This window comes from Oncorhynchus kisutch, linkage group LG6, assembly GCF_002021735.2.
Source record: "Oncorhynchus kisutch isolate 150728-3 linkage group LG6, Okis_V2, whole genome shotgun sequence".
Classification (NCBI taxonomy): domain Eukaryota; kingdom Metazoa; phylum Chordata; class Actinopteri; order Salmoniformes; family Salmonidae; genus Oncorhynchus; species Oncorhynchus kisutch.
The window spans coordinates 84,705,127-84,732,876 of NC_034179.2; the positions used below are offsets into that span (position 1 = coordinate 84,705,127).

Here is a 27,750-nt window from a genome sequence, read left to right on the forward strand (position 1 = left end):
TAATAAGGAAAGATGATCAGTATAAACCTGGCTAAAAGAGTAGAGATATAATATATATTGATTACAGGAAACTTCATTCAACAATTTTAGATTAAGTTTTGTGGAAAAGGGACTGGAGGGGGGCGAAATATATTTCTCCCATGGGCAAAGAAATTCAAAATGGGTGATGATATCAATTAACCTCTCTAGGGTATGTACCTAGCCATCATCCAGTGAGATTGCAGAGCGCCAAATATATGTTCCATATTGACTGACCTTCATGTCTTAAAATAATGATAGACTGTTGTTTCTCTTTGCTTATTTGAGCAGTTCTTTCCATAATATGGACTTGGTCTTTAACCAAATAGGGCTATCTTCTGTATACCACCCCTGCCTTGTCACAACACAACTGATTGGCTCAAACGCATTAAGAAGGAAAGAAACACTTGATCATTGAAATGCATTCCAGGTGACTACCTCATTAAGCTGGTTGAGAGAATTGTGTGCAAAGCTGTCATCAATGCAAAGGGTGGCTACTTTGAAGAATGTAAAATCTTAATTATATTTTGATTTGTCTAACACATTTTTGGATACTAATTGATTCCGTATGTGTTATTTCATAGTTTTGATGTCTTCACTATTATTCTACAATGTGGAAAATAGTACAAATAAAGAAAAACCCTTGAATGAGTAGGTGTGTCCAAACATGTGACTGGTACTCTATATCTTAATTATACTATAAATATACAATCATTACACTTGTTAAAAGTGTACTTTAAATTCATAGTTCTTTCATTCACCATCACCACACTCAAACACACTCACAGTAATTTAGTATATTCATTCACATACACTTGGAGTTGCTTTTTTGTTGAAGCATTGTTTTAGTTTTTGTTCTTGAAACTCTGTTTGTTAGTGATCAAGTACACAGTAAGAATAGTTTCAGTACGAATAATAAGTATGGAAGTACTAACGGAATTCCTATTCAGAAGAGTGCAGAGAAAGTCGACAATGAGAAGGGAACATAGGGGGCAGCATTTTCACTTTTGGATGAAAGGCGTGCCCGGAGTAAACTGCCTCCTACACTTTCCCAGATGGGAAAATATGCATATTATTATTACTGGCGGATAGAAAAACCTCTGAAGTTTCTAAAACTGTTTGCATTATGTCTGCAAGTATAACAGAACTCATATGGCAGACAAAAACCTGAGAAGAAATCCAAACAGGCAGTGAGAACTTGATTTTGAAAACAGTGCCATTTGATGTCCATTTTAGATATGGATGTGCATGCACTTATTTTTCCACCATAATTTGCAAATAAATTCATTAAAAATCCTACAATGTGATTTTCTGGATTTTTTTTCTCATTTGTCTGCCTCTCTCATCTTTTTAAGTGGGAGAACTTGCACAATTGGTGGCTGACTAAATACTTTTTTCCCCCACTGTATTAGGATACCAACAATGCAAGAAACTATCCATATAATTACTGTCCCATAATTGATGCCTTTAATAACCCCAACCATTTTCCACTAATAATGGAAGTTATTTTATTCCGGCAAATTTCACTTGTCGCTCGACACCTCTCACTCTCTCCACCTCTCTATTATACAAACAGTCTCTCATTGTGTGTCCAATAGATTATCCCTCTGAGTCCTGGAGAGTAGAGAAGTGCATCTCCTACCAGTTCAGCTTCAACACAAACCATGTTCAGTGCATCTCTACTGCTGCTGGCAGCTGCGTCCTGTGAGTCTCTTTGGATCTGGGGGAAAAAACACATCAATGAAAACGTAAGTAGACTGATATAATTTGACACTATTTGGAGCTTGTAATTATCTCTACCTTACTTCTCTTCCCACAGGTGTTCACTGTGAAGAACTCACTCAGCCAGCCTCTATGACTGTCCAGCCAGGTCAACCACTGACCATCTCCTGTAAGGTCTCATATTCTGTTACTAGCTATTGGACAGCTTGGATCCGTCAACCTACAGGGAAAGGACTGGAGTGGATTGGGCAAATATATACTGGAAACACAATCTACAAGGATTCAATGAAAAACAAGTTCAGCCGCAATTTAGACTCCTCTTTAACAGGACAGAACCTGCAGACTAAAGACACAGCTGTGTATTATTGTGCCAGAGACTCACTGTGATATAAACCAGGGATGAACATGTAAAAAACACTCATCCCTTAAACAGTTGGAGCAATGGTGATATTAACCTTTTTAATGGAATAAAATATAGTCAAATCCCCCCATGGAATGACTAATTTAGTTTATACTACATTGGTGTCTTTGAAATTATAATAAATGATTGGCTTAGACAAAATATATATGTTTGCTCAATGTATAGCTCCAACCTTCTCCATAATATAACATATAGCAAGTTCCAAACTCAAAATGTTCAAACTGTGGACCTTCTTTATTAGACAATATAATATGAGCTTCAGTATGCTCACCTCTACAGTATAATCCCTCCCTTCATCCATCTCTCTACGTCAATGCAAACCCTCCCTCTGGTTCTTTCCCTACTTAAACAGTGTCTGTCTGTCCTTAGAGGCCCTCTGAGTCCTGGAGAGTAAAGAAGAACAGCTCCACCTGTTCAGCTTCAACACAAACCATGTTCCCTTCATCTCTGCTGCTGCTGGTAGCTGCCTCCTGTGAGTCTCTCTGTTAATACAAATTGAGATTATTACAACTCTGGAATGATCATTTCTAATTTCGGACAAAAACTGACAATGATGTGTATTGATGTATGTTCCTCATTACAGGTGTCTACTGTGATTTTGAACTCATCCAGTCTGGTCCAGTGGTTATAGAACCAGGAGTGTCTTTCAGCATCTCCTGCAAATTCTCTGGGTTTTCTATATCTTCTTATTGTCTTGGATGGATACGACAAGCTGAAGGGAAAGCTTTGGAGCATGTTGGTCTTACATGCAGTAGTAGTGCTTCCACAGTAGATTCACTGAAGAGCAAGATCAGGTCTAGATATGACAGTTTCAGCAGTACGGTGTTTCTACAAGGGAATAACTTCCAGACTGAAGACACAGCTGTGTATTATTGTGCTCGGTGGACACAGTGATACAAACCACCACCAGAGCTTTATAAAAACGCTTCCTCCAGGGATCCATTGTAGCTTATAATAAGGACTTATTAAATTAAATGGAACAGAGATCTTTTTCAAAATCACATTTGTAAACAATTATAAGCCCAGTGCTGGCGGTGCTGGAAATTAATATCTGAGTTGTGTGCCTTTTAAGACATGAAGGTCAGTCAATAAGGAACGTTTCAAGAACTTTGAAAGTTACTTCAAGTAAAGTCGCAAAAACCATCAAGTGCTATGATGAAACTGGATCTCATGAGGACCGCCACAGGAATGGAAGACCCAGAGTTACTTCCTTAAGCAGCCGGTGGAGATACTGTGAGACACTGCCCAATCCTTCCTTTTGGAGGGTGTTTTACCTTTGTCTGACACTGGTTACAGTGTGTTAGTACAAGGCGTGGAGATGGGTTGCATGGAAATTCCTTTCATTAACGTGGAACTCGAGTCTGATCTTATTTCTGGTTTCATTTGTCATTGGAGTTCTGTTAATCACTGATGTCCCCTTTAAGAATGGAGCACCCTTGGACATGGCAGTGTTGTTCTATGTTGTTCTGGTACTAACTCGTTTTAGTAAATGTGAAGCTGCAGTTCATTTCCTTATATTCTGAGTCTTTATAATTATATAAATAGGTAATAAGAGCTAAGACACTACAGGAGTGACTCCTAGCCTACTGGTGAAGGGAGTCTCATTCATTTTGGGAAATTATTTGGCTGGAGGAAAGGTCGTGCCAAATCCTGTCGTTTGTAAGGAACCCAGAATGGCTAAATAGAAAATAGATGTTTGATGACACGCAAGAAAACTGGGCAAATTACATTGAATGACTGGAACAGTACTTCATTGCAAACAACATTGCTGATAACAAGAGAGTACCAGCGTTTTTGAGTTTAATTGGCCCAAAAATACAGTTTGCTAAGAGATCTGACTGCCCCTCTGAACCCCTTTATCCAATAAAACATTCACAGAGATTGTGGAGATATTGCAAAATCACCTATCACCTAAACCACTCCTCATCGCGGAACTTTTTCGTTTCCACAAGAGAGATCAGTATAAGGGTGAGGGTGTTAATACATATGTAGCAGAATTGAAGAAACTGTCAGTTTGGAGAGAACCTAAAGGACACATTAGGGGATAGATTTGTTTGTGGACTGAAACATGAACACATTCAAAAACGTTTGCTCACAGAATCAGATCTCACTTTTGCAAAGGCTGTTGAAATTTCTGTGGCTATGGAAATCGTGACTAAAGATGCAATTGAGTTGCAAAGTAAAATAAATACTGACCTATCACAAACTTCCCTGCACACGTTTTCACGCATCCGACAGTGCCCCCATGTGGCCGGAAAATGTGACAGAGATGGTCACAGAGCAGAGGACTACCGTTTCAAAGATAAAATTTGTCCCAAATGCAATAGGGGGGGGGGGGGGGGGGGGGGGCACATTCAAAGAGTATGCAGAGCAAAATTCAGTCACAACAGGAAAACTGAGAAAATGAAAGGGTCTGTGAATGCACTAGCAGAGAACAGTGGCAGTGATTCAGATGAACGATTAATTGGTACAATGGAGTTTAACACAGTGACTTCTCCCAGCAGTAGCATAATATGGGTGCCACCAGAAATCGAAGGCAAACCCCTCAAAATGGAGCTGGACACAGGATCTGCAATGTCTATAATTTCCAAGGCTGTTTACAATGAGCACTTAAATGCTATCAAGCTGAAGAACACAAATGTATTGCTGAAGACATACTCAGGAGAGAGATTCAGCCCAATGGGGGCGTTGCATGTCAGAGTGAGTTATGGGGAGCAAACACAACAGTTACAGCTGTATGTGGTGCCTGGAACTGGACCCCCATTATTTGGCAGGGAATGGCTTTCAAAAATAAAGCTGAACTGGTGTGACTTGAAAATGCTCCACACGTTCCAGTCCAAAGAGAAAGTCACAGACCAAACACTGGAACACTTGCGGAAGAAATACAACACAGTTTTCAGTGATCATATGGGTACAGTAAAAGGCTTCACAGCTAAACTTGTACTGAGAGATGACGCAACCCCAAAATTCTGCAAAGCCAGATCTGTTCCATACTCCCTGAGACCAAAGGTGGAAGCAGAAATTGATCGCTTGCAGGATACAGGGATCCTGACGAAAGCGGACAGAAGCAAATGGGCCACACCCATAGTTCCTATTGAAAAGAAAGACGTGTCTGTTAGAATGTGTGGGGACTTCAAGGTAACTGTGACTTCAATGTTGCATGTGGACCAATACCACCTGCCACGTCTGTATGACAGCTTTGCTGCTCTAGCTGGTGGGAAACACTTCAGTAAAATCAATCTGAAACAGGCTTACCTGCAGCTAACGGTTAGAGAGAGCTCCAAACAGTACCTGACAATAAACACACACAAAGGTCTATACAGGTATAACCGCCTGGTTTTTGGCATTACATCGGCCCCAGCCATTTGGCAACGAACTATTGACCAGATTTTGCAAGGAATCCCAGTAACCAAGTGTATTCTGGATGACATTATCATAACAGGACGCACCGACAAAGAGCACCTGGCTAACCTGGAAGAGGTCCTAAAAAGACTGAAAGAGTATGGACTACAGGCAAACTTACAGAAGTGTGAGTTCTTCAAAGACAAGATTGTCTTCTGTGGACATGAAATCGACCGCAATGGATTGCACAAAACACAGGACAAAAAACGATGCAGTGGTACAGGCACCACGACCACAAAATATCACAGAAGTGAGATCGTTCACGGGACTGATCAATTACTGCAGAAGACTCCTCCCAAACCTTTCAGCAGTACTCCAGCCTTTCAATCAGCTCCTGGAAACGAATAGGACATGGCAGTGGACAGAACATTGTGAAAATGCTTTTCTTGAGGCAAAACGGCTCATCACATCTGAACAGGTCCTGATGCATTACGACCCTGAACTGTTAGTGAAGTTTGCTTGTGATGCGTCACCTTATGGCTTTCACACACACAGAAAGACGGGTCAGAGAGACCAGTTGCATTTGCGTCACGAACATTGAATTATGCAGAGAAGAACTACTCACAAATCGACAAAGAGGCACTGGCACTAGTGTGGGGCGTCAAGAAATGTATCACATACCTATATGGCAAGCGTTTCACACTGGTTACAGATCACCAGCCATTGCTTTCCATTTCAGTCCAAAGAAAGGCATTCCGGCAATGACAGCAGCCAGGTTACAGCGATACGCCTTGTTCCTTGCCAGTCAAATGTATGACATTGAGTTAAGCCATCATCCCTCCACACAAATGCAGATGGATTACCCAGACTGCGGTGTACAAGAGAAAGACAAAGGAGTGTGGATGCAGTGGACATTTTCCATACCTCTCAGCTCGAGGCACTACCTGTTACAAGCACAGTTATCAAATGGGAGACAAGGAAAGATGTGACCTTGTCAAAAGTATACACCTACACCATGTCAGGATGGCCAGCTACAGGCAGAAAGGAGCTGACTCCGTATTTCCAGCGGATAAATAAAATGACCATGTACCAAGGATGTTTGGTGTGGGAAATGAGAGTCATGATACCCCAGAAATGCCAACATCAGTTTTGCAGCAACTACTGTACATGAAGGTAATGTAGGAATTGTCAAAATTAAGCTGCTCGCAAAGAGCCACTTCTGGTGGCCGGATCTGGATCAACAGATAGAAATCATGGCGAAGAACTGTAGCGGATGTTTGGAAACCCTCCACATGCCTGCTCCTGTCCCAGTCCACCCATGGGAATGGCCCGCAGAGCCATGGCAGAGAATTCATGTGGACTACGCTGGTCCCTTTGAAAAGCATGTTTCTGGTTATAGTTGATGCCCATTCCTAATGGCCAGAGGTGTTTTGCACTGACTCTTCCACCTCAGCTCAGACGATAGAGTGTCTCAGAACAAGCTTCTGATTGCAGGTGCAGCTGGTAAGTGACAATGCCAAAGATTTTGTAAGTGACGAGTTTACAAGATTCATGCCAGTAAATGGAATCAAATACTCAACCTCAGCTCCGTACCACCCTGCCACCATTGGGCTGGGAGAGCGCTTTTTGCAAACCCTAAAGCAAGGACTCCGTGCAGAAAAACGAGACGAAGGGACTTTGCAAACAATACAGGCCAAGTTCCTGGCCTCCTACCGAAACACCCCACCTGCCACAACAATTGAAAACCCAGCCCAGCCAGCCGCACTGATGTTCGGGCAGCCTCTCCGCACACAGCTGGACATCATGAAGCCAAACAGGGGTAATGAAGTGCTGAACAAACAAGCCAAGATGCCTTCCGGTAGGCGGGAGCGCCATCTCCAAACAGTACAGGAAGTAATGGTGCGAGACTACAGAAGGGGAGAGAAATGGACTAACGGGACCCAGAACTTACCAGGTTCAAATGAGCCCAGACATAATATGGCCACGTCACATTAACCAAATGCATTCCACGGAAAACAGCACAACAATTGAGAGAGAACAGGCACAGAGAGCTCCTGAGTGTGACACACAGGGAACTGTAGAGGACGGTGGGGCAGTAAAGAGACCCCAGGCTGAAAGAAGGGAACGTGTTGATGAAGGTGCTGCTATAGCAGAAGCTATAATGGAGCAAGCACACACTGAGGATGTTCAGGAGCCTACACACAATCCAAGGCGTTACCCAGAACAAAGGCACCGTCCAACAGACAGACACTGAGGATGTTCAGGAGCCTACACACAATCCAAGGCGTTACCCAGAACAAAGGCACCGTCCAACAGACAGACTGGACAAAGACAAAAAAACAAACTGTTCAAATCAAAAGATGCAAAATAACTACAACACGTTCTGGGAAATGTTTCAGTTGTGGTTTGGTAAATGTAACTCTGATTGTATAAGATAATAAATGTTATGTTCTGTTAATCACTGATGTCCCCTTTAAGAATGGAGCACCCTTGGCCATGCGTAGTGTTGTTCTATGTTGTTCTGGTACTAACTCGTTTTAGTAAATGTGAGGCTCCAGCTCATTTCCTTGTATTCGGAGTCTTTCTTATTATATAAATAAGTAATAATAGTTAAGACACTACAGGAGTGACTCCTAGCCTACCGGTGAAGGGAGTCTCATTCATTTTGGGAAACGATTTGGCTGGAGGAAAGGTCGTGCCAAATCCTGTCATTTGTAAGAAACCCAGAGTAGAGTAACCTGATGGGTTATGAGAAAAGTACCCCAGAGTGTTCGCCTACATCTAAGAAAGTCTAGTGTTGAGGAGGATGGTGTCACGAAGGTAACTCCTCTCCCTGTTCGGGCGGCGCTCGGCGTCGCCGGTCTACTTGCCGCTACCGATCCCTTTTTCTTTTTCTGGTTGTTTTGTCTGTGTTCCTTTTCACACCTGGTTTTCAATTGCTTTGATTTCTGTTGGTATATAGGGCACCTGTTACCTGCCGTAATTCGTGCAGGATTAGACTTGTGTGTATTGCGCTGGAGTGTATTTGATGTTTGTTGTTTTTTCGCTATTACGCACGAGTATGTAAAGTGTCGGAACTGTGTTTGCACGAGTTTCTTAGTATTCGAGAGCATAGTTTTGGGATTTTTGTCTGTGCCGTTTTGTATTGGTGGACTATATTATTAAACACGCTTCTCAGACATCCCTGCTCTCCTGCGCCTGACTCCCACACCTCTCACCAAGACGCATGTTATCACAGATGGTTGATCTGTTTGAGACATTGAGAGAGTTGACCTCTCCTTCGACAATCCCAGTAGGACCACTGAAAGAGAGGGTCCCTATAGTTTATACTTCATGTCTAGGGAACAGTTGAATGTGGAACAGAGTAAATATGTTTAGATCTCCCATCTTTTTGCTGAGATACATCCAGAGTTCTGTAGAGGAGAGATTGATGAAGTTCGTGTGGGCTATTTTGACGAGACGGTGTTTCAATGAGGAAATGGCGTTCTCACGCCACTTCTGGGCAGGATGATTGGCCCAGTGTATCTCAAATTGTCATTCCAGTATCTCTTCGACAACTGATACTGAGGTTGGCTCATGATGGTAGTATGGCAGGACATCCTGTGGTCAACAAGACGTATGACCATATCCTGCTTAACGTCTTCTGGCCTGGTCTGAAAAATTATATTGCTTCTGAAGCTAAGCAGGGTTGGTCCTGGTCAGTTCCTGGATGGGAGACCAGATGCTGCTGGAAGTGGTGTTGGAGGGCCAGTAGGAGGCACTCTTTCCTCTGGTCTAAAAAAAAAAATCCCAATGCCCCAGGACACTGCCCTGTGTAGGGTGCCGTCTTTCGGATGGGATGTTTAACGGGTGTCCTGACTCTCTGAGGTCATTAAAGATTCCATGGCACTTATTGTAAGAGTAGGGGTGTTAACCCCGGTGTCCTGGCTAAATTCCCAATCAGGCCCTCAAACCATCACTGTCACCTAATAATCCCCAGTTTACAATTGGCTCATTCATCCCCCTCCTCTCCCCTGTAACTATTCAGCAGGTCGTTGCTGCAAATGAGAACGTGTTCTCAGTCAATTTACCTGGTAAAATAACGGATAATAAATAATAAATAAAATAAACCGAACGAAGCTGTGCTGATTAAACCTTTGCAACCTATTCCGGGCTTTTGACGTACCTTTCAGCAGGGTTCTGATAAACTGACATATGGAAATGTTTTAAAATGGTAATGCTATGAATCATTTAGCTATTTGATTTTGAATTTTAGGACCCCTTTAGGTATAAAATAATATATAAAAAAATACGGTTTTGATAAAATATTTAATTTGGCCTTTACTACTATAGCCCAGAGAAACGCATTGAATAGCACATTCCTAAATTGCAAAAATAGACAGTCAAATAATAAATCAAAATAAACAAGTTTTGAAATGTCTGTCTTATATCTAGAATATATAAGAAAGCTCAGGAAATATATATATACAGTGCATTTGGAAAGTATTCAGACACTTTCAATTTTTACACATTTTGTTAGGTTACAGCCTTATTCTAAAATTGATTTAAAAAAGTATAATCCTCATCAATCATCAATCTAGACACAATACCCCATAATGACAAAGTAAAAATTGTTTTTTTGTTTTTTATTTTGCAGAAGTAATAAAATTAAAATAAAAAAGTATCTTATTTACATAAGTATTCAGACCTTTTGCTATGAGACTCCAAATTGAGCTTGACAGAGCTTGGGAGGATCTGCAGATAAACTCCCTAAAAACAGGTGTGCCAAGCTTTAAGCGTAATACCCTAGAAGACTTGAGGCTGTACCCACTGCCAAAGGTGCTTCAACAAAGTACTGAATAAAGGGTCTGAATACTTATGTAAATGTAATATTTCCGTTCATATTTTATATACATTTGCAAAAAATGTCTAAAAACATTTTTTTGCTTTGACATTGAGGTTTTGTGTGTAGATTGATGAGGGGTTAAGGCTATAACATCAACGAAATGTGGAAAAAGTGTAGGGGTCTGAATACTTTCCTATATATATATATATATATATATATATATATATATATATATATATATATATATATATATATATATATATAGTATATATATATATATATACTATTTTTTTTTTTTTTACACATACCTCTTTTTTGGGTAGTTACAAAACTACCTTCATACTTCCATACATTTTTTTTTAAATGGTAGCGGTTACCTTCAGATGAGTTCCATGACACTTGTGGGGGTCATAGAGCAAAACAAACACCATTGTGTTCGTGAGAGTCTCCCCTTTTCATAGAGTAGACATAACCATTCAGACACTACAGACGTCTTTGTGAAAATACCAACTGTCGGGATGACTAATTTACCAACATTTCTGAAAATGGATATAGAGTTTGGAATGAAACTCTTCCTTAATGTAATGTAAACTAAAATCAGTGATGGACTAAGGATAAATCCTTGAGAAAAACCCAAAATGTAATTATGTTCCGATCCAGAGCTGTTTTAAGACATCACTGTTCATGTTCAGTGATGACTATAACAATATTAGTGATAATACACTGTACTGTAAAGAAAATGACAATCCAAAGTTGACATTTTGTATTTCATTTTTACTGTTCATAATGCAGGTCAACCCGGTTAAAAACAGTATATCGTTTTATACCAGCTCTATATGCAAAGGAGCCTAACACACCACCCTTCTCTGTATAAAACGTGGACTGTTTGTCTCATAGTCAGTTGGAGTAGAGAAGAGCAGCTCCCACCAGTTCAGCTTCAGCACAAACCATGTTCTCTGCATCTCTGCTGCTGCTCCTGCTGGCAGCTGCCTCCTGTGAGTCTCTTGGGATGTTGGGGAAGGAATGGGTTGAGGCTCAATAAAATATATTGAGGAAATATTATTTTAACAATAGCAGTCATACTTTCCTGTATAGCATATAACAAATTATGTTTTTTCCCCATAGATGTGTACTGTGGTGGTCTTGAACTCAGCCAGCCAAGTGTAATGGTTGTAAAGCCTGGAGAGTCTCTGAGCATCACCTGTAAGGTCTCTGGGTATTCTGTTAGTGATAGCAGCATAAGCTTTGCCACAGGTTGGGTTCGAAAGCCTGCAGGCAAAGCAATGGAGTGGATTTCCCATATATGGGATAATGGAGATATCTACAAAAATGATGCACTGAAAAACATGTTCAGCATTTCAAGAGATGCCTCCAGCAACTCTGTGTCTTTACAAGGGCAGCGCCTGCAACCTGAAGACACAGCTGTGTATTACTGTGTTCGCTACCCTCCACAGTGATACAAACCAGCACCAGACCTGAACAAATACCCAGAGACCCATGGGAGAATGATGCAAGCACATTATAATATAAATGTATCTCCACACCAAGATATCAACTATTAAGACTAATGCTCAGTCTCAGAAAATGTCAAATTATATTTTAATAAATTAACCTTACCAAACACGTCAAAACCATACATCATTAAATGATTTTCAGACATTTAAACTCCAAGTAAAAATTGTGAACTTTTGTCCCCGTGTTGCTGATCTTCAACACACAATACTAAAGCCATTATATGTAGTCAACACATCATACTAAAGCCATTATAGTCAACACATCATACTAAAGCCATTATAGTCAACACATCATAGTAAAGCCATTATATGTAGTCAACACATCATACTAAAGCCCTTATAGCCAACACATCATAGTAAAGCCATTATATGTAGTCAACACATCATACTAAAGCCATTATAGTCAACACGTCTCATAAGTAGAATCTGAACTACAGAGAGAAGAACAAAGGACAGGGAGGAGAGAGAATAAAGGAATAGAGCAGATCTCTCCCTGTCAGGATATTTAAACCTCTAGAGGGTGGTCTATGCAAAGAGTCCCTCCCCTTTATCCCTTCATAATCAGACACTCAGATTGTGCACGACAGCCACAGTGACACAGGAGGCTGCAGTGCTGTACAAAAACTGATTTTAACATTGATCTTAGTATGAAAGTTTCTAAAAGACTCGATGCAACACAATTTGCATCAACTACACACACTGGTCGACACATGAAATACTCTCATATGGAATCATGTAGTAACCAAAAAAAGTGTTAAACATATCAAAATATATTTTATTATTGAGATTCTTCAAAGTAACCACCCTTCGCCTTGATGACAGCTTCGTCCAATTTTGGCATTCTCTCAACCAGCTTCATGAGGTAGACACCTGGAATTAATTTCAATTAACAGGTGTGCCTTGTTAAAAGTTCATTGTGGAATTTATTTTTGTCTTAACCTGTTATGGCTGCAATCCCGATACCGGGATCGAAATGACAACTACCAGTGAAAATAGAGGGCGCCAAAATTCAAACCACAGAAATCTCATAATTACAATTCCTAAAACATACATGTGTCTTATATCATTTTAAATCTATTTTTGTTGTTAATCCCACCAAAGTGTCCGATTTCAAATAGGCTTTTCAGCGAAAGCACAACAAACGATTATGTTAGGTCTCCACCAAACCACAATAAGCACAGCCATTTTCCAGCAAAATATAGCATTCAGAAAAAAACCGAAATAAAGATCAAATTAATCACTAACCTTAAATTATCTTCATCAGATGACAGGACTTCATGTTACACAATACATGCATGTTTTGTTTGATAAAGTTCATATTTATATCAAAAGAATCTGAGTTTACATTGGCGCGTTAGATTCACCAGTTCCAAAAACATCAAGTGATTTTGCATAGCCACATCATTCAAAAGAAATACTCATCATAAATGTAGATGATAATATAGTTATACACATGGAATTATAGATAGATATACCTCTCCTTAATGCAACCGCTGTGTCAGATTTTAAAAAACCTTTACGGAAAAAGAAATGCATGCAATAATCTGAGACGGAGCTCAATTTAAAAACACCACAGCCACGAAGATGGCGTCAACATAAACAAGAAATTACATAAATATTCCCTTCCCTTTGATGATCTACATCAGAAAGGAATCCCAGGTCCACAATAAATGTTTTGTTTTGTTCGAAAATGTATGTTATTTATGTCCAAATACCTTCTTTTGTTAGAGCGTTTGGTATACATATCCAAACGCTAATTCTGGTCAGCGTTATATTGGACATAAACTTCAAAAAGTGATATTACCGGTCGAAGAAACATTTCAAACTAAGTACAGCATCAATAATTAGGATGTTTTTAACATATAGCTTCAATAAAGTTCCAACCGGAGTATTCCTTCTAGTCTTCGTGAGCCATAGAACGCAAGTGGGTACTATGAGGACAAAGCGCAACCACAAAATGGCTGCTTGATGGACAGCTGATATATTCTGCTCTCATTCACTCCCACAACAACATAGAAGCCTCATTATAATTTATATTGATGGTTGACATCTAGTGGAACCCCTAGGCAGTCCTAGGCAGCCAATCAGTTGTGTTGTGACATGGTAGGGGTGGTATACAGAAGATAGCCCTATTTGGAAGAAGACCAAGTCCAAATTATGGCAAGAACAGTGCAAATAAGAAAAGATAAATGACAATCCATCATTACGTTAAGACATGAAGGTCAGTCAACACAAAATGTCAAGAACTTTTCTTAAAGTCCAGTCACAAAAATCGCTATGATGAAACTGGCACTCATGAGGACCACCACAGGAGAGGAAGACCCAGTTACCTCTGCTGCAGTAGATAAGTTAATTAGAGTTAACTGCACCTCAGATTGCAGCCCAAATAAATGATTCACAGAGTTCAAGTAAGGGACACATCTCAACATCAACTGTTCAGAAAAGACTACGTAATTCAGGCCTGCATGGTCAAATTGCTGCAAAGAAACCAATACTAGAGGACTCCAATAAGAATAAGAGACTTGCTTGGGCCAAGACACATGAGCGATGGAAATTAGACCGGTGGAAATATGTCCTTTGGTCTGATGAGTCCAAATTTGAGATTTTTTTGTTCCAACCACTGTCTTTGTGAGACGCAGAGTTGGTGAACGGATGATCTCCTCATGTGTGGTTCCCACCGTGAGCATGTAGGAGGAGGTTTGATGGTGTGGGGGTGCTTTGCTGGTGATACAGTCTGTGATATATTTACAATTCTAGGCACACTTAACCAGCATGGCTACAGTACCACATCGTTCTGCAGTGATACACAATCCCAGCTGGTTTGCGCTTAGTGTGACTATCATTTGTTTTTCAACAGGACAATGACCCAACACACCTCCAGGCTGCCTAATGTCAATTTGACCAAGAAGGAGAGTGATGGAGTGCTGCATCAGAATACCTGGTCTCCACAATCACCAGACCTCAACCCAATTGAGATGATTTGGGATGATTTAGACTGTAGATTGAAAGAAAAGCAGCCAACAAGTGCTCAGCATTTGTGGGAACACCTTCAAGACTGTTAGAAAAGCTTTCCAGGTGATGCTGGTTGAGAGAATGCCAACCCTATTTTGGTTACTAGATGATTCCATGTGTTATTTCATAGTTTTGATGTCTTCACTATTAATATACAATATAGAAAATAGTACAAAATAAAGACAAACCCTTGAATGAGTAACTGTGTCCAAACTTTTGACTGGTACCTTATATATTTTCAAAATGATCTGAGAAGAACAACATTGGTAGGGCAATTCATGCATAGCCAATATACAGTAATAATGTGTGATAATGTTTTGGGCCAAAACCCTACTGCAGCCTTTCTTTAAACCTGTTGTGACTCGGGGGCAGTATTTTCATTTTTGGAAATGGGATATTTTGTCAGGACAAGATGCTAGAATATGCATATAATTGACAGCTTAGGATAGAAAACACTGTAACGTTTCCAAAACTGTAAAGATATTGTCTGTGAGTATAACAGAACTGATGTTGCAGGCGAAAAGCCTGAGAAAAATCAAATCCGGAAGTGCCCCATGTTCTGAAAGCGCTGCGCTCCAATGACTCCCTATTGAGCTGTGAATATCAACCAGATTGCGCTTTCTACGTATTCCCAAAGGTGTCTACAGCATTGTGACGTAGTTTTACGCATTTATGTTGAAGAAAAGCCGTAGGCGGCTACATTGCGCAAGTGGTCACCTGATGCCCCCAGAGAGATTCTCGCGTAAAATACAGAGGTAGCCATTACTCCAATCGGTCCTACTGAAAAACGAATTGTCCCGATGGATATATTATTGAATAGATATTTGAAAAACACCTTGAGGATTGATTATAAACAACGTTTGCCATGTTTCTGTCAATATTATGGAGCTAATTTGGAATATTTTTCGCCGTTTTCGTGAAATTTCCGGGGGATTTCTCAGCCAAACGTGAAGAACAAACGGAGCTATTTCGCCTACAAAAATAATATTTTTGGAAAAAAGGAACAATCGCTATCTAACTGGGAGTCTGTTGAGTGAAAACATCCGAAGCTCATCAAAGGTAAATGATTTAATTTGATTGATTTTCTGATTTCCGTGACCAAGTTACCTGCTGCTAGCTGGACAAAATGCTATGCTAGGCTATCGATAAACTTACACAAATGCTTGTCTAGCTTTGGCTGTAAAGCATATTTTGAACATCTGAGATGACAGGGAGATTAACAAAAGGCTAAGATGTGTCTCAATATATTTAATTTATGATTTTCATGAATAGGAATATTTTCTAGGGATATTTATGTCTGTTGCGTTATGCTAATTAGTGTCAGGCGATGATTACGCTCCCGCATGCGGGATGGGGAGTCACTAGAGTTGTTATTGGTGGGTCGTGAAGTGTCATAGTAAAAGTAGAATTATTTCATGAATTACTGGAATTGTTTTGGCCAAGTGCAACTGCTCTCTGTTCAGTGCCCTATCAGCTTATCAGTGTTCTCTGCATTAACAGTATTAGTTAATGCGAGACCTGCATTAACTAATACTGAACAATGAGGACTCTGTAGTTTAATACTTATGTTGGTGTTCATTCATGGTATGTGTGTGAGTCTATTGTGTCCACTAGAATCATTCTCAAACAGGCGTTTTCAAATAGTTTTAATTGTAACCATTATAACTCAATAACAACAGATTTATGACCTACAGATTAATAAAATGGGATGTGTTCAAACTTCAAAGTATTTTTTTATGTGATAGTGTTAAATATTGTCATTTTGAATTTTCACAGGTTTTCAGTGCCAAACACTGACTGAGTCTGAACCAGTTGATAAAATGTCTGGAGAATCCCACACTGACCTGTACATATTCTGGAATCTCAACGAGCTCTGACTAACTGGATCAGAAAGGCTTCTGGTAAAGGGTGGGAATGGATAGCTTGTATTTCTGGTCCAAGTGGTAGTACTATCCACTACTCCCAGTCAGTTCAGGGACGGTTCACCATCTCCAGAGACAACAGCAAGCAGCAGGTGTATCTCCAGATGAACAGCCTGAAGACTGAAGACTCTGCTGTTTATTATTGTGCTAGAGACAAAGCGACACAGGAAGCTGCAGCACCATACAAAAACTGACCAAGCCGATATTTTACTGTGAAAAAGTGAGACAATTCTGAGCTCCAGTGTCTGTCATTATCAATCCCATGACCACACCAACACTATAGGATTGAGTAGAGACATCCTACTGTAAATTATAACCCAAATATAAAAAAATATATATAACTTGAAAAGCATAAAATATTCCTGACAACCTGTCAACATAACAGTGTGAAAATCCTCTTGAACCTTAAACAGAAAATATCTCCAAATGGTTTAATCATTTATGCAGTCATTCAGTCAAATAAATTATCAATATCTAGCAACTAAACAATTTTTTTGGTTATATCTTTCAATTTGGGGAGCTAATTTGCATGAAACCAAATTTCAGCAAACAGAATTAAGTTTTAATGTCACGTGCACAAGTACAGTCAAATGCCTTTTGTGCAAGCTCCAAACTCAACAGTTCAGTTATCATTATCAATGTAGCACAAAAAAGAACATAAGGTAGAACAAAAACACACAATAAATAAAAATAAGAAAGTAAGAACCTATATACAGCGTCACTTCCAATACCATTTACAATGTGCATTGATACTGGAGTAATGGATGTAGATGTATAGAGGTAAGGGAACAAGGCATCATGATATATGATAAACAGAGTAGCGCCAGCGTAAGTGATGATTGTATGTGAGTGTGTGTGCATGTGTGTAGAGTCAGTATAAATGTGTGTGTGTGTTGTGTGTGTTGGAGTGTTAGTGTGTGTGAGTGTGTAGAGTCCTATGAGTGTGCATAGAGACAGTGCAAAAATACAAATGTAATACAAGGGTCAACTCAGATAGTCCATGTAGCCACTATGTTAGCTATTTAGCAGTCTTATTGCTTGGGGATAGAAGCTGTTCAAGGCTGTTGGTGTCAGACTTGATGCACCGGAAGCAGAGAGAACAGTCTATGGCTAAGCTGGTTGAAGTCTTTAACAATTTTTCGGGCCTTCCTTCCACACCGCCTGATAGAGGTCTGGGATGACAGGGATGTCAGGCCCCAGTAAAATACTGGGCTGTCCGCATCATCCTCTGTAAAGCCATGCGATTGAGGGTGGTGCTGTTGCCATACCAAGCAGTGATGCAGCCAATCAAAATGCTCTCAATGGTGAAGCTCTAGAACATTTTTGAGGATTTGAGGGCCCATGCCAAACCTTTTCAACTTCTTGAGGGGTAGAAGGTGCACCTTCTTCACAACTGTGCTCATGTGAGTGGACCATTTTAAGTCCTTAGTGATTTGGACACAGAGGACCTTGAATTAGTATAATTAAGCAATAAGGCCAGAGGGGGTGTAGTAAATGTCCTGGATAAAGCTCTTACCTGTGGAATACTGCCAATATACCACAAACACCTGAGGTGCCTTATTGCTATTATAAACTAGTTACCAATGTAATTAGAACAGTAAAAATACATGTTTTGTCATACCCATGTTATACGGCCTGATATAGCACGGCTTTCAGCCAATCAGCATCCGGGGCTCGAACCAACCAGTTTATAATATTAAATATAGAACCATGAAGGTCCTTAATGTTAAAGAGTAATGGAACAAGTATAGATGGAATATGTTTATTGTATTAATCCGAATAGATTGTGTCATCCTGTGCTCTTCTGAGAAACAATGCTGCCAATATCAAACTTAAAAAACATCTCTCAGTATCTTTTTCAGCCTCTAGGGGTCAGTCTATGCAAAGTCTCCCTGCCTTCATCTCTTTATAATCAGACACTCAGCTCTGGCCTTCTCATTATAGGAAGCTTGGTCTGACATTAACAATACATCCTCCACTAACTATCACTGATTAATGGAACTGATGACTGTCTGGAGTTTAGTTGTCATGGTGATGTCTGTACACTGTAAGTAAAGTACATAATTGTGACTGAAGAATGTCTGAGTATTTGTATTTGTATTCATTAAGGATCCCCATTAGTTCCTGCCAAGGCAGCAGCTACTCTTCCTGGTGTCCAAACACATTAAGGCACTTACATTACACAGACAACTAAAGATAAAACAGAACATTATATAATATTATTACACCACTACATATCTACAATACAAATAGTATAATACCATCATATAACAATATTACAGTGTACGTGTGTGTAGAGTGTGTGTGCTAGCATGTGTGTGTGTATGCCTGTGTCTGTACCTGTGTGTGTATGCCTGTGTCTGTACCTGTGTGTGTATGCCTGTGTCTGTACCTGTGTGTGTATGCCTGTGTCTGTGCCTCCAGATGAACAGCCTGAAGACTGAAGACTCTGCTGTTTATTATTGTGCCAGAGACACAGTGACACAGGAGTCTACAGGGCTGTACAAACACTTCTCTCACTGGAATAGTCTTAATAGTATGTAAGACAGACAATAAACTGAGGATCCAGCATAAGTGTATTCACAGCATACCATTCCCCATCAAGCTCAATGAAGCTTAAACCACTCTGGCCATGTTAGTCAGTAAATATCATCTTGATGACAGCTTATTTACATTCACTTGTATATCAGTCTAATCCAATTAGGAGTTTGAATTACTTGTAGGAATTAATGTCCTCATTGAGCATAATGAAATATAACCGAGGAATGTTGATAGCAGATTATTTACTGTTACATGTAAAGAGTAATAGGCCATGTACTGTATATACTGTATCTTTGGTGGACACCGATAGTTAGATTATCTCCATCTGTGCATCAATGATAATGATTAGAATAACATACTGTACACTACGAGCAGAACAGAACCATTCATAATGCTGCACAATGCATTCCATAACAGATAATTGTATTATTACATTAAAATGATGTTCTACTCCACATGTCACCTTGATACTCGTCATTTATTAACTGTACTTCTGCATTAATCCTAAATCTCAGACTTGATGCAAATAAATTCCCCTCTTTGTACAGTATATGTAGAAGGGTCTGTCTCTCCTTCACCTAGTTGGAGTAAATAAGTATTGTCCCCATCAGTTCAGCTTCCACACAAACAATGTTCCCTGCATCTCTGATTCTGCTGCCGGCACCTTCCTCCTGTATATTTTTTAAATAAATATTACTATGACACAATCAAGCTTCATCAACTTATCATGTACCTGATGTTAGACCATTTTCAAATATCTCAATCCCCCCCACAAGTGTGTACGGTATTGTTGACTCAGAACTCAGCAGCCCAGCTCAATGGTTGTAAAGCCCAGAGAGTCTTGGAGCATCACCTGTAAGGTATCTGGGTATTCTATCTGTGATGAGAGCAATACCACAGACTGGATTAGACATCCTGTAGATAAAGCTATAGAATGGTTCAGATGGAAACTGCAAGGATTCTTTGAAAAGCAGGTTCAGCATCTCCAAAAATGGTTCCAACAACATAGTGACTTTAGAAGGGAAGAGAATTCAAACTGAAGACACAGCTGTGTATTACTGTGTCAGATATAATGACACACAGTGGTGTGAAGCAAAGCATGACCTGTACAAAAACAACAAAGATGTTTGTTGCATGAAACCATCGTTCCCTAAGGATTACCCAGTTCACATTGTCAGTCAAAATAGACACTTCCTGGGAATGAGATAAACTGTCTGAAAAGCTTTATACATCATTAGAATCATGTATCTGCAATCATATTTTAACCATGAGTAACAGACATGTTACTCAACATATGTTTCATGTTTATAAGCAGGTTATAAGTAGATTTTTTAAATTAAGCAAATCAAAGTTTGTTATTTGTTAAATTAGTGCTAAAGATTGTAAACATCCAAACCATTCATAATGATGTTGACTAAATAACAACTATTATAGGTTAAACCATTCATAATGATACTGACTAAATAACAACTATTAAAGGTTAAACCATTAATAATGATGCTGACAAATTAACAACTATTAAAGGTTAAACCATTAATAATGATGCTGACTAATTAACAACTATTAAAGGTTAAACCATTCATACTGATGCTGAACACATAACAACTATTAATGAAGGTTAAACCTTTCATACTAATGCTGATTAAATAACAATGATTTTGAGTTAGGTAAAAATTAAAACATTATTATAAGAAAGGCATATTATAAGAAAGGTTCATACATGTTTATAGCCATTATAAAGAATTGTACCAGCAAGATTTAGGTCAAATGTTCTAATTCAAAATAATAAATACATTTTCTATAATATATATTACATAACAGTTTCCTGAAGGTAAACAATATCGTAAAATATTCGAAGAAATAATAGATATGTGTATGATCACCTATCCACAACCATCTGAATCTGTTGCTATACTCATAGAACAGGTGTGTGGTTCCGGTGGGAGGTTTTTGTTATGGTGTGTATCACTGTGACTATATGGGGGCCACAGTGATATTACACCGTACAAAAACCCTTTGCTCCTGTATGGACTGAACAGGTCAAATAATTACACCCCAGGACAATGGTATCAATGTAAACCTAATGAAACCTCACCATAAACAGGATTCTGGCCATAGCCATGATATTTGTTTTTTATACTGCAACACTTAAATCCATACATTTGCAAACAACTGTTACAAACTATCAATGGATAGACCTTTTGTCAGAAACAATAATCCACCAAATCTAAGATGAATATGATACTGTTAGAGTCTTTAGTATTGTTATAATATATTGTATTATGGATGGTTTTATGTTTCTTATACCTCACTGAGAGCAGACAGTGTCATATGGAATCCCTATGAAGATGTGAAGGAGGTGTTTTTGTGCTGGGGTATATCACTGTGATATGGGGTGGGCTGGGGGGCACAGTAAAATGAGACTGTACAAAAACCTCAGAGACAAAACCTGCATTATATCTGCATGAGGATTGGGACCATGGGGAGAAACCATACAATATTCTTCAAATGATCGTCTGATATTGATATAACCCCATTGTAAATTGTTTTACATTTTAAAACGTTTATTTTGATGGAGTGATGTCATGACATGGACCTGAGCATCATGTTTTTTTTTATGTATACAAAAGTGAATTCACAACATCTGTCCTGAAGAAATCAGGTGTATGATAATATTACAATATTGCATTATATTTCCATGCCTGTTGGATTCATTATCATGACTTTTAAGCTGCCTATTTAGGTGCAGGGTTTTTGTACAGGCAGTGAATGGAGACATAGCACTGTGACGCTTTTGACTACTGGGGTAAAGGGACACAAGTCACCGTCTCAACAGGTAAGCAAACTTAAATGTATTATACATCAAATGTTTATTTTTCCCATTCTATGTTGTGTAGAAAGAACATATTTTTGTCTTTTGCATTTTTCAGATGCAAAATGTAATTGAAAAGACCTGTTCGTAGTCCACTAAAGAAATGGTTTACATCAATTTGCCTATTTCCTTGAAAGTCAAATAGTTCCTCAAATTCTAGGTTCTGCTGTTGTAGAATAATGCAGGAGTTTGTTTCCTAAAGTCTTATGAATAGAAAAACATTCGTTCCTCAGAAATGTACAGTCTAAAAGAAAATGTTACATATTCTGGAATTACATTGTTGACCAAGTTTGACTCTGTGACAATGTAGTTTCTATTTACATGTGTTTTTACAAACCAATGTACTTTGAAGTTATCAAGATCAGTTGAAACTGATTGTTGTAAAGAGGGTGGTTTTTGTATTGCTTGGCATATGCCCTTGTCACACTGTGTATGGATACTTTGACTATTGGGGGAAAGGAACAATGGTCACAGTCTCATCAGGTAAGCCATTGTTTTTGTGAGTTTTATTAATGCAATCAAATTGTTGTAGTTTGAAGATAAATCATGGTTTTATGGGGAAAAGTAGACATTACTACTTGGATAATGTTGTTAGTGTAGCACACCTAGGTAAGGCAGTATGTTGTTTGTCCATCTGTCCACATACGTCTTTCACTTTTTGTGATAGATGATTAATTAGTTGACTATGTAGGCTTTGCTTTAGGTCAAAAATGACCATGTGAAAATGAAAATGTAGGCATTCATATTGGAGTCTAACACATAAACTGATTATAGGTATAATAATAAAAGTTAATCTTAGTCTATATTGATTTGAGTATTAATTGTCATCACCTTAATCCATATAAATAATTAAATTAAAATGTTTATTAGTGGAAAAGCATGTTTTATTTTACAGTTCTGTTTTCACTGGTAAATGTCTCTACAATTGAATGAGTTAATGTGCATTTAATTGTGCCTTCCTGTATTATACCTTTTCTAAAATGTTTATTCTATTCTTCTGAGCCAGTGACTTTATGTTCATATTCTTATATTGTACTATTTCTTATTGTTGTTGCATTGTTGAGAAGGAACCTGAAAGTAAGTATTTGTAATACACTACATACAACTAATAAAAGTAGAAACATAGTGGTAGTTATGCAACAAAGAATACAAGACAGCCAACTACATGGAACTAAATGGTGCCTTATAGTGCAAGATTAAATGAACAAGTAGTTCTCAGATTATAACTGTGTAATGACCATTTTACCATGGTAATTCCTAGTAGTTACCTGGTCATTTTTGTACATTCAAATAAAATGTCACCTTTCTTTCTTTCTTGCAGCAACCACAGCCCCCTCTTCCCTATTCCCTCTTATGAACTGTGGAACCCCTACTAACGACATCTACAGCATTGGTTGTGTCGCTACCGGCTTTTCGCCTTCCTCAATCACCTTCAAATGGACGGACTCCAGCGAGAGTCCGCTGACGGACTTTGTCCAGTACCCGTCGGTTCAGAGCGGGGGAGCCTACATCGGAGTCAGTCAGCTCCGCGTGTCTAAGAATGAATGGGGAAAATCTGAGTATTTCAGGTGTTCTGTGGAACATCCTGGAGGTAAAAAGACAACAGTCATCAATAAACAACCAGGTAAGATCTGGTCATTATATTGTTTTTTTGTATGAAGTTGGTTCTATTTTTCTAAAGATTGCATTTGAATGTTTGTGATGTAAACTATTTATGTTTAGAAAACCTGATCATAGAATGATGATTGGTGTTTACCATGGATGTCTTTGAAAATATCATCATAATTTCAGGGGTTAAACCAACATGTGCCCATTTATTTTCTCTCTGGCCACTCAGTCTCAGTGTCTTTGCTGTCAGCGCCCATTGGCAACACCCAGTACCTGATGTGTATGATTGAAGATTTAGCCGTTGTGGAAGTCACTGTCACCTGGAAGAAGAATGATAAGGAGGTGGAGGGCCCGACCCCTACTGTAGGCCTACAGCCATCAGGCCTCTACTCAGCCAGCAGTCTGCTGAAGGTCAACAACACTGACTGGAACAACAAGGTCAAGTACAGCTGTGTGGTGCAGCACCAGGGACAAAACCCCACCATCAAGACAATCTCCAAAACAGGTCTGTATATAGGAGAAGACTGTACTACAGTTGATGTCATGCTCACATACAGGATCTCTATTATTTAGTGTAGTTCCTCATCAGTAACATGGCATGCTTTCTTTCATTGCTTTCACACTGCTTCTCTCCCTTTTCAGAACCACTGACGGTGACTCTGAACCCACCGAGTGTGAAAAAGGTGTTCTTGGACAACCAAGCAGTGCTGGACTGTGTCATCGCTGGTACAGACCAGAACACAGTGGCTGGTACCACTATCACCTGGCAGGTCAACGGAAAGGACGAGACGGAAAAAATCGTTGAATCAAAGGACAACCTGAACAGCAGGGTCAGTACTCTGACCATAGACCAGACAAGGTGGACCAATGTGAACAAAGTCCAGTGTTCTGCCAAGAAGAGTGGCGAAGTCACACCGGTCATTCAGGACATCAGCTTCACCAAAGGAAGTAGGTCACTGAAACATCTCAATGTGGTTGTGATTAGTGGTCACCTACTCCAGGTTCTGGAGAGGGAGACACAGGATGTGCAGACTTTTGCTCCAGCCCAACGCTAACATACCTGAGTCAGCAAATCAACTAATCACTAACTAATTATCACCTTTGCTTAGTTGAATCAGGTGTGTTAGTGCTGGACTGGAACAGAAACCTGCACAGAACCAGGTTTAAGGACCACTAGGTTGATTTTAAACTGATATTCACATACTGGTTTTCATATGTACCTACACATACATGAGTGTAACGTTTCTCCTTAAAATCAAACCTCTTGTAGGTCGAGCCCCTTCAGTGTCCGTTCACCTTCTCCCGGAGGAAGACACCAAGAAGGAGGGGGATGTGACTCTGGTGTGCCTGGTGGTCAGCCCATCTCTCTGTGACGTCTACATCATGTGGAAGGAGGACCGCAGCGAGTACCAGGATGGGGTCACCAGCCCTCCTCAGAAAACCCCGGAAGGCAACTACTCTGTCACCAGTGTCTTCACCATCAAAAAAAATAAGTGGGAGGGAAACTCGGTTTTCACATGTGCCGTCAAGCACGGCTTGGACAACAACACAGCACCTCAGGAGAGGAGTGTGTCAAAGTCCATGGGTAACTCATGTGAAGACAAGTGATGTTAACCTGTGTGTTGTGTCGTTGTGTCTCCTTATTGACTCCTCTGTGGGTCAGAATAGCCAGTTACAACGTGTATCCCCTGTTACCCTCTATGATGTTTTCATTGTTGTCCTTGTTGAGTTAAAGTTAACATGTTAGTGTTGTCATTGTTTTGTTGACTGTAAGCATATTGCCAATTGTGATATTGTCCAGTCTAATGTGGTGTAAAATGTCAGTGCTATTGCACAGTCTTGTGTTGCCGTTGTTGTCCTTTGTCATTGTTCAATGTGTCTTTTTAATGTGGAGGCTGGCTAATAAACAATACCGCATATGAGATCACATGGTTTGATGTTCGCATATCAATTGCTTAAAGTCTTAGAAAATATACTGGTCTACTGTACATCAAACATAATGAAGACAATTGTCATGAAAAGACAACAGTACTAAATAGCCTACATAGTAGTATTATGCTTCCAGTAAGGTGGACATGGATGTACTATTTAGTGTATTGGTGTAGTTTTAAATAATGTTTGTGGGTGTGCATGATAATATTAGGCCAAGATATGAGTCTGCACAGATCAGTTGTATGTGTTCTCTGTGGGTTGATGTGTGTGTCTGTGTGTGTACATATCATTTGAACTCAATTAGCTGTGTTAGAATATGATAAAGACTAATACAATACAGGTTTACAATACACAGACACACATGAACACGCATGAACACATACAAACACACATGAACACACAGACACACACACACAGACACACACACGCAGACACAAGTATACATACGTTCCTCACCACCTGTCTCTCTCCCTGTTCTCAGCGAACATCCTACTGACTGAGCCTGAGGCGGGCTTTGCTCTGAGCTGCACGGACAACGTTGAGGATGAGTTCGGCAGCTTGTGGTCCACCACCTCCTCCTTTATCATCCTCTTTCTTCTCTCCCTCACCTACAGCACAGTACTCAGCCTGGTCAAGGTACTGACACCACTTATTTTACGTGATTGTAGACTTCTGATGAAGGCCATTGGCAGCTGCAAAGTCACAATTTTAAATAAAATAATTATTTATGAAGTGTTTAATTGAATGTGAGCATTTCACTACACTAGCAATAACATCTGCTAAATATCTGTTTTTTTAACCTTTATTTAACTAGGCAAGTCAGTTAAGAACAAATTCTTATTTTCAATGACGGCTTAGGAACAGTGGGTTAAATGTCTGTTCAGGGGCAGAACGACAGATTTGTACCTTGTCAGCTCTGGGATTTCAACTTGCAACCTTTCAGTTACTAGTCCAACGCTCTAACCACTAGGCTACCCTGCCGACCAATAACATCTGATTTGATTTGATTGGGAGCGAGAGTTGCTCCTTACTGAGGAGAAGCTCTTTGTGGGCCAAAGGTAACCCACATTGTTCCACCTTGCTGTCTGTTTATTGTAATAACCTGTATCTGTCTCTGCCTCTTTGCAGATGAAGCAGTGAAGAACACATGAAGGACTGCAGAGATAGATGGGTCTAGATTAGAAAGATGGTCTGGGATTGTTATGGCACAGTGATCTTCAGTAATAATGTTATGTATATATCCAATTCATTATTGATTATGATTGATTCATTTTGTTGATCTCAATATTATGCAAGCATTGTGGTGATGTGTTATTTTTCCTTCAATGATTTCTATTGTACACTATCTTTAAATCTAAGTGTATCCTCTGATGTCTCTGTGATCTTTTTCACTTTAATAAAGTCTAAGATTTAGCTAGTCATTGTCTTTTTACTGAGACATTCACTGGATACTAATCCTGGGAGATATCCAAAAACATCACTGATTTCTGCTGGGAGTGTTTCTGCTTGGCAGAGTTTTCTATGGAGGCAAGTTACAGCTGTATTCCCTCCCAGGACAGATTTAAACAACGTTGGGCTATATCTGTAATACTCAACTAAGACTTAAACATTCTGTTATCAGTTGATCTGAGGTGGTTTCTTGGTTCTCTAACTTGTCTAATAATAGTGTCATGCAAAAGCAGCTTCCTCTCTCTCTATCCCCTTGATACCACACCTGTGGCAATGAAACTGTCCAGCAACTGCCAGGGCTACAAATACACTTCCTTGAAAGAAGAGAAACACTGCATGTACGATAGCAATGCAACGCACACACACACACACACACACACACACACACACACACACACACACACACACACACACACACACACACACACACATTACAATTTAGCAGATTAGCGCTGGAGTGATAAATGAGAAGACGATGGTGTGCAAGTAGAGATACTGGTGTGCAAAGAGCAGAACAGTTAATAAAGACAATATGGGGATGAGGTAGGTAGATTGGGTGGGCTATTTACAGA

The 27,750-nt window shown here is 39.5% G+C and overlaps 1 protein-coding gene and 1 gene segment (V, D, J or C); both read left to right on the forward strand.

The window, feature by feature from the left end:
* LOC109876184 (uncharacterized) overlaps positions 1-27,750 on the forward strand; it is a 171,861-nt gene that overhangs the window by 13,218 nt on the left and 130,893 nt on the right. The gene's annotated exons all lie outside the window — the stretch shown is intronic.
* LOC109876181 (Ig gamma-2B chain C region-like) lies at positions 1,589-27,148 on the forward strand. The segment is given in 10 exon segments: positions 1,589-1,722; positions 1,838-1,988; positions 16,769-16,944; positions 22,622-22,672; positions 23,511-23,813; positions 24,027-24,302; positions 24,440-24,745; positions 25,068-25,382; positions 26,211-26,365; positions 26,858-27,148. Coding segments are annotated over 10 exon segments (1,785 nt in total).